This window comes from Rattus norvegicus, chromosome 10, assembly GCF_036323735.1.
Source record: "Rattus norvegicus strain BN/NHsdMcwi chromosome 10, GRCr8, whole genome shotgun sequence".
NCBI lineage: Eukaryota > Metazoa > Chordata > Mammalia > Rodentia > Muridae > Rattus > Rattus norvegicus.
In genome coordinates this window covers 59,212,218-59,220,609 of record NC_086028.1, presented here as the reverse complement: position 1 = coordinate 59,220,609, position 8,392 = coordinate 59,212,218, and the positions used below count along the sequence as shown (strand labels likewise).

General features: G+C 36.6%; 1 protein-coding gene across 1 annotated transcript; it reads left to right on the top strand.

Moving 5' to 3' along the window:
- The first annotated feature begins 7,247 nt into the window (after positions 1-7,247).
- Positions 7,248-8,186, top strand: Olr1500 (olfactory receptor 1500). Its single transcript, NM_001000942.1, has one exon. It carries the CDS (start codon positions 7,248-7,250, stop codon positions 8,184-8,186), a length of 939 nt encoding a protein of 312 aa, NP_001000942.1.
- The last annotated feature ends 206 nt before the right edge of the window (positions 8,187-8,392 follow it).

The window sequence follows — 8,392 nt, the reverse complement described above, 5'->3', positions numbered from 1 at the left end:
CATTTGAATCTTCACAGGAAGCTTACATATCTGCCTAAAGCTACATCACATTGCTGTGTATTTCACTTTACTTCCTGATATACAGGAAATTTCTGAGAAAATTGAAATTGTACTCACATTATAGAGAAGTTGATGTATTTAGAAAAGTTAATAAACTATTGATTGTCAATATTTTAATATGTACTTTCATTCTTGTACCATATAATGTTGGTAGATGGGGAGTTATGGACCACTTTCAGATTCTCTGAGATTCTGCACAAGCAATTATGTTCCTCATGAATAGCTTAATCACTATCTTAGGGATTATTGGGTGTGAAAAGACACTGTAACCAATGCAACTTTTATAAAGCACAACATTTAATTGGGATGGCTTACAGTTTCAGTAATTTAGGCCATTATCATCATGGTAGGATGTATGGCATTGTGCAGCCATATTTTATGGTAGAGGAGTCATGAGTTCTATATATTTGTTTGAAGGCAGTATTTTAAGGCAGAAAGTGGTTTCTGCATGAAGCCATGAGTAGAGTGGATTCTATACTGAAGCTATTCTATATAGCTTCAACATATATATGAGGTCTCAATTCCTGCCTCCACCATGACATATTTTTCTAACAAGATCACACTTTCTCTTAATTTCTGAACAATCCAAGCTTTCCAACATGTGAGTCAATGGTTTGGGAGCTTATAATTATTCAAACCACTAAAATCACAGAAGCAAATATACACATAATTTAGTTCTTTTTATTGTTCCTTGCTACACCTTGATAAATGCATGCAATTTCCAAGATATAAAAATATATTGAAACTAATGCATAGAAAATGGCAGCTATCAAAAGTGTTGAGGAAATAGCAAAAATAGAATTTGGAGTGAAATTAATACCACAGAGTTCAAACATTCGAAAAGAAACAAGATCTTAATTTAATTGAGTTAGGGACCTAGAAAAAGACAAATGCCTTAAAGTCAAAAGAAGCATCAAAATTAAACACACACACACACACACACACACACACACACACACACACACACAGAGAGAGAGAGAGAGAGAGAGAGAGAGAGAGAGAGAGAGAGAGAGAAGGAGAGGACAGACAATGTATAAAACTGTAAAAATATAGGAATGAATAGCCTAGTAACCAGTGGTAGGGGAAGTCCTTGGTCCTGCCAAGGCTGGACCTCCAGTGAATGGGATTCTTAGGGGGAGGGCAGTAATGGGGGGAGGATGGGGAGGGGAACACCCATATGGAAGGGGAAGGTGAGGGATTAGGGGGATGTTGGTCTGGAAAACAGGAAAGGGAATAACAGTTGAAATGTAAATAAGAAATACCCAATTTAATAAAGATATAAAAAATAAAAAAGGAGGAAAAATTGAAAGAGTCCCATAACTCTTAAAGAAATAGAAGCAGTTATTAAAAGTATCCCAACTAAAAAAGCCCATGACCAGATGGGTTTACTTCAGAATTCTATCAGACTTTCACAGAAGATCTAATGCCAATACCAATACTGTCCAAACACTTCCACAAAATAGAAACAGAAGGAACACTACCAAATTCCTTTTGAAGCCACAATTACACTTATACCTAAATGACCCAAAGACCTAACAAAGAAAGAGAACTTTGGACCAATTACCCTTACGAGTATCTACACAAAAATACTCAATAGAATTCTCACAAACTGAGTTCACAAACACATCAAAGTCATAATCCATTACGATTAAGTAGAGTTTATCCCAGGGATGCAGGGATGTTCCAATGTATGGAAATCCATCAACACAATTCACTATATGAACAAACACAAAGAAAAAAACAACATGATAACCTCAATAGATGTTGAGAAAGCATTTGACAAAATTCAAAACCAATTCATATTAAAAGACTTGGAACCATCAGGAATTCAAGGTCGTTGGGGATTTAGCTCAGTGGTAGAGCACTTGCCTAGCAAGCGCAAGGCCCTGGGTTCGGTCCCCAGCTCCGAAAAAAAGAAAAAACAAAACAAAAAACAGGAATTCAAGGTCATTACCTAAACATAGTAAAAAACAATATACACCAAATCAGAAGCCAACATCATCCTAAATGGAGAGAAACTTGAAGCAATGCCACTAAATTCAGGGACTAGACAAGGCAGCCTCCTCTCTCCCTACTTATTTAACAGAGTACTCGAAGTCCTAGCCAGAACAATCAGACAATAGGAGGTCAAAGGGATACAAATTGGAAAGGAAGAAGTCAAAATATCACTATTTGCAGATGATAGGATAGTATACTTAAGTGACCCCAACAGTTCCATTAGAGAACTACTAAGCTGATAAACAAGTTCAGCAATATGGCTGGATATAAAATTAACTCAAACAAATTAGTAGCCTTCCTCTATTCAAAGGATAAAGAGACTGAGAAAGAAATAAGGGAAACAATAACTTTCACAGTAGTCAGAAATGACATAAAATACATTGGTGTGATTCAAACCAAGCAAGTGAAAGATCTGTATGACAAGAATTTCAAGTTTCTGAAGAAAGAAATTGAGGAAGATCTCAGAAGATGGGAAGGTCTCTCATGCTCATGGATTGGCAGGATTAATATAATAAAAATGGCCATTTTGCAAAAGCAACCTACAGATTCAATGCAATCCCCATCAAAATTACAACTCAATTCTTCATAGTGTTAGAAAGGGTAATTTGAAAATTTGTTTGGAATAACAAGTAACCCAGGATAATGAAAATTTCCTCTACAATAAAAGAACTTCTGGGGGAATTACCATCCCTGACATCAAGCAGTATTACAGAGAAATAGTGTTTAAAACTCTATGTTATTGGTATAGAGACCGATAAGTATATCAATGTAATAGAAATTAAGATCCCAAAATGATCTCAAGCACTTATGGCCACTTGATCTTTGACAAAGGAGCTAAAACCATCCAGTTGAAAAAGATAGCATTTTCAAGAAATGGTGCTGGCTCAACAGCCAGTCAGCATGTAGAAGAAAGCAAATTGATCCACCCTCATCATGCTCTACAAAGCTCAAGTCCAAGTGGATCAAGAACATCCACATAATACCTGATACACTTAATCTAATAGAAGAGAAAGTGGCAAAGAGCCTCGACTACATGGGCACTCAGGAGTATTTCCTGAACAGAACACCAATGTCTTATAATCTAAGATGAAGAAGCAACAAATGAACTTCATAAAATTGCAGATCTTCTGCAAGGCAAAGGATACTGTCATTAGGACAAAATTTCAACCAACAGATTGGGAAAAGATCTTTACCAATCCTACATCCGATAAAGGGCTTATATCCAATATTTATGAAGAACTCCAGAAGTTAACCACAAGAAAGCCAAATGACCCTATTAAAATGGGGTAGAGAGCTAACAAAGAACTATCAGCTGAAGAATATTGAATGGCTGAGAAGTACCTAAAGAAATGTTCAACATCCTACATCATCTGGGAAATGCAAATCAAAACTAACTATGATTCCACCTCATATCAGTCAGAACACCTAAGAAAAAGACTCAGGGGAAAACAGATGCTGGCAAGGATATGAAGAAAGAGGAAAACTCTTCCAGTGTTGGTAGAATTGCAAGTTGGTACAACCACTCTGGAAATCAGTCTTGACTTTCTTCATAAAATTGGACATAGTACTTTCTGATATCCCAGCAATACTAGGGCATATACTGAAAAGATGCTCCATCATATAACAAGGACACATGCTCCACTATGTTCATAACAGCCTTATTTATTATAGCCAGAAGCTGGAAAGAATCCAGATATCCTTCAACAGAGGAGTGAATACAGAGGAGTGAATACAGAAAATGTAGTAAGTCTACACAGTGGAATATTATTCAGTTCTCAAAATCAATCACTTCATGAAATTCATAGGCAAATTGATGGAACTAGAAAATATCATCCTGGATGAAGTAACCCAATCAAAAAAGTATGCACTCATTAAAAATGGATAGTAGCCCAAAAGCCCTAATTACCCAAGATACAATCCACAGACCACATGAAGCTCGAGAAGGACAACCAAAGTGTGAATGTTTCAGTCCTTCATAAAAGGTGGAACCAAAATATTCATGGGAGGAGATATAGAGACTAGTTTTGGAGCAGACACTGAAGGAATGGTCACCCCATGACTGCCCCACCTGAGGATCCAGCTCATATACATACAGCCACCAAACCCAGACAATATTGCTAATACCAAGAAGTGCATGCTCACAGGAGCCTCATAGATTTGTCTCCGGAGATGCTCTCCCAGAGCATGACAAATGCAGAGTTGAAAGCTAGCTGTAAAGTATTGAAATGAGAATGTCATCCCCAGTGGAGTAGTTAAAGGATTGAAGAACTTGAAGGTGCTTGGAACCCCATTAAAAGAACAATACCAACTAACCAGAGCTCCCAGGAACTAAATCATTACCCAAAGAGTACAAATGGGCAGACCTGTGGCTCCACCTGCATATGTAGCAAAGGATGGCTCTGTTGGCCACCAATTGGATGAGAAGCACTTGGTCCTACCAAGCCTTGCTCTCCAGTATATGTGAATGTCAGGGTTGGTTGGTGGGAAGGGGTGGATGGTTAGTAGGTTGTATAGTACAGCCTCTTAGAAGAAGGGGTATGATGATGGGATAGGAATTTTATGGACAGGACCCTGGGAAGGGAGATAATATTTGAAATGTAAATAAAAATATATGACAAAATAATAAAGCATAAAAAAACAAAAAAGAAAAAATATATCAAAAGTGGTAAAACAGAAAACCCAACATGCTGATTTTTTTTCCAGAGCTGGGGACCGAACCCAGGACCTTGCGCTTGCTAGGCAAGCGCTCTACTGCTGAGCTAAATCCCCAACTCCTCAACATGCTGATTTTGAAAGAGCAATAAATAAGTCAGTAGTCATGCTTAAAATGAAGAAATTCTGGGTAACTCAAAAACAAGGATAAGAAATTAAAGAAGTGGTATTCTTTGTGTATCAATAAAATTTAAAGATTAACAAAAGAATATTCTGAACAACTCCAATCATCCAAATTGATAGTCTATTTCCAAACAGCATTTACATTTCTTCAGTGGTTTTTAAATAGCTTGTCCTTAGTTTACTAAAACCTAGACTGGATAACACAGAAATACTGTTCATTTCATAAACAGTCAAAATGCTAATTATGCATCTGATTTTCTCTTTTTCTACACCATATCACTAAGTACTTTAAGGAGTGATCTGTGACTATCATCTGCCTCTTCATCAGTGCTTTGAATAATTGATTCTAATAGGTCCTGGGTAATTGCACAAGATCGAGATTCCTCAGGGATTCAGAGGCTCTTGGGCATCTTGGGTTCATAGATGGCTAGAAGAGGGCATGTAAGAAGGTGTTGATAAAAAAGCAGAGGGTGCTTTTCCCTGTGCTGATAATGAATAAAAGTGACAGGGTATGGAGCAGGAACTGTAGTACACCTTCAGTCATCCTAAATAAATTATCAGCAGGAACCTTACTGTCCTCCAAACTGCAGGTCTTGCACTTCCAGTTTTATAATAGCACAACTGGCAGTTTTCAGGTATGATATTATTCTTCACCATTTTTATACTTAGTAACACTTTGAAATATTTTAGTAATACCTTGTTCCACAGTTACATTAGTAATAAATTTGTTAATCATGGGCTTTATTACACTTACTTATTGGGTTGGTATTTTTCCCATTTCAAGAGTGGGGAACAATCCTGGAGTGCTTAAGCCTTCTTTTATTAAGTCTGTAATTTTCGTAGATTAGTAAACTTGAAGATACCTTATATAAAAAGAACTACAAACTAAAAATCTACAACTTCAAGTTGTGCATGTACTTGCTCATCACTGCAACCCATAGACAAGAGTGGGACACATTACCTTAGTATCCATGAATAAAATGGAATATCAGTTTGAAAACCAGAGTCAGTGTATTCTGAGAACTCCAGGTGAGCTGTTTGTATAGTAAGTGCTGGAAGTACATCCCTGAGCAGTCTTCTATGCTATTCAGGTAAAAACTGTGAGTTTTACAATTGTAAAAATAAAGTCCACTAGGTCCACAACACATAGTGATCTTTGCTTTGTAATCTCTACATGTAAGCCTACATTAAACCATGGTTCCCGCTCATTCACAGACCATAAATGTTTCTTACAAGTTAGGTGAACTATTTCCCTTATCTTACTCTATTTTTTTCTGTTTTTTTTCTATTAACTGCTTACATAAGGCTTGTCATATTTAGAAATGTCAGTTACTTCACTTTGATATGTTAATAACTATTTTAAAACTTAGTAAATAGTAAAATACCTTCATAGACATACTTAGAAATGTAAGTTGACCAAAACTGATTTTAAGACTTAGACCATTTCCCATAAAAACTCTCTTGGTAGTTAAGGACATTGGAACATGAAATCAAGGGAGGGATTAAAATTAACTGATACTTTATAAAATGGTCATTGCATTTATTTTATTTCTGATGTATTTATAAATACAGTAGATATAGCAAATCATATGAATATGGGCATGAATATCATATGAATAAGAGTATAGTAGAATCGAATGGAGCATAAAATGTCAGTTATTAATATTATTAAAAAGTGCAATGCACTTTGATTTGTGAATATGTCCAATAAATACATGATTGCATCTCTCAAGACAATTACAGAGTATAAAATTTCATGTTAAAAGGTTAAGTTTAGTGACTTTATATTCTGAGAAAATTGAAGAAGAGTAATTCTATGGAATTAATATAATTTTTCCTTATATTTGAGTACAGATCTCAGGCAGGAATGAAGGAAATAGTAATGCCAATACGTTTTTCAAATAAAAAGCTATAAAATGTGCTAACTAGAATAGTAGAAAATGCTAAGGCAACATGACTATAAATACTTAAAATATATGAATGCAGAGACAATTACTTTGATGGGATTAAGATTTATTACTGTAGAGCATACAGTATACCATGTATTTCTCAAACCATATCCCTTTTCTTTGAAATGTGGATATGGATGTTGACAGGAGGAGCAGCAGAATGTATAGGATTTGGTTTGTATGTCATGCTCTACCAATGCCAACTGAGGAAGGAAATAGACCAAGATTATTGCATGACACAGTGAGGTAAAGAATATAAAAACTAAAGAATGTGAACAGTAAAAGACACTTTTTTCTAAGTAAACAAATGAGTCAAAAGAGTGGAATTGATCTATGATCTCATAGAGGCTCTTGACTGGGAGTTTAAGGAAATGTAACTTTCTTTTTCTTAAAGTCTATGGTGGCATGACTGGAAATAACCAAACTTTGATCTTGGAGTTCCTCCTCCTGGGTCTGCCCATCCCATCAGAGTATCATCTCCTGTTCTATGCCCTGTTCCTGGCCATGTACCTCACCATCATCCTGGGAAACCTGCTAATCATTGTCCTTGTTCGACTGGACTCTCATCTCCACATGCCCATGTACTTGTTTCTCAGCAACTTGTCCTTCTCTGACCTCTGCTTTTCCTCTGTCACAATGCCCAAATTGCTTCAGAACATGCAGAGCCAAGTACCATCTATATCCTATGCAGGCTGCCTGACACAGCTGTACTTCTTTATGGTTTTTGGAGACATGGAGAGCTTCCTTCTTGTGGTCATGGCCTATGACCGCTATGTGGCCATCTGCTTTCCTTTGCATTACACCACCATCATGAGCACCAAGTTCTGTGCTTCACTAGTGCTACTTCTGTGGATGCTGACGACGACCCATGCCCTGCTGCATACCCTACTCATTGCTAGATTGTCTTTTTGTGAGAAGAATGTGATTCTTCACTTTTTCTGTGACATTTCTGCTCTTCTGAAGTTGTCCTGCTCAGACATTTATGTTAATGAGCTGATGATATATATCTTGGGTGGACTCATCATTATTATCCCATTCCTATTAATTGTTATGTCCTATGTTAGAATTTTCTTCTCCATTTTGAAGTTTCCATCTATTCAGGACATCTACAAGGTATTCTCAACCTGTGGTTCCCATCTGTCTGTGGTGACCTTGTTTTATGGGACAATTTTTGGTATCTACTTATGTCCATCAGGTAATAATTCTACTGTGAAGGAGATTGCCATGGCTATGATGTACACAGTGGTGACTCCCATGCTGAATCCCTTCATCTACAGCCTGAGGAACAGAGACATGAAAAGGGCCCTAATAAGAGTTATCTGCACTAAGAAAATCTCTCTGTAATGGCAGTACTTTGGATTATCTCTTTTTATATAATAAATATATTGATATTAATATTTTATATCAGATATTGTCCCTCATCACAGGACCTAAAAGGAAGTCCATGCTTCAATACACTAAAGAGAAGCTTGGTGCAATATTCAAAGCAAGAAAGATTGTTTTTGATATATGTCTACAGCATACTCCTTACCTTGCATATACAATCCTGG

Excerpts from the sequence above, each read along its gene's own strand:
- Olr1500 (NM_001000942.1), top strand. The coding sequence starts at position 7,248 with ATGACTGGAAATAACCAAACTTTGATCTTGGAGTTCCTCCTCCTGGGT.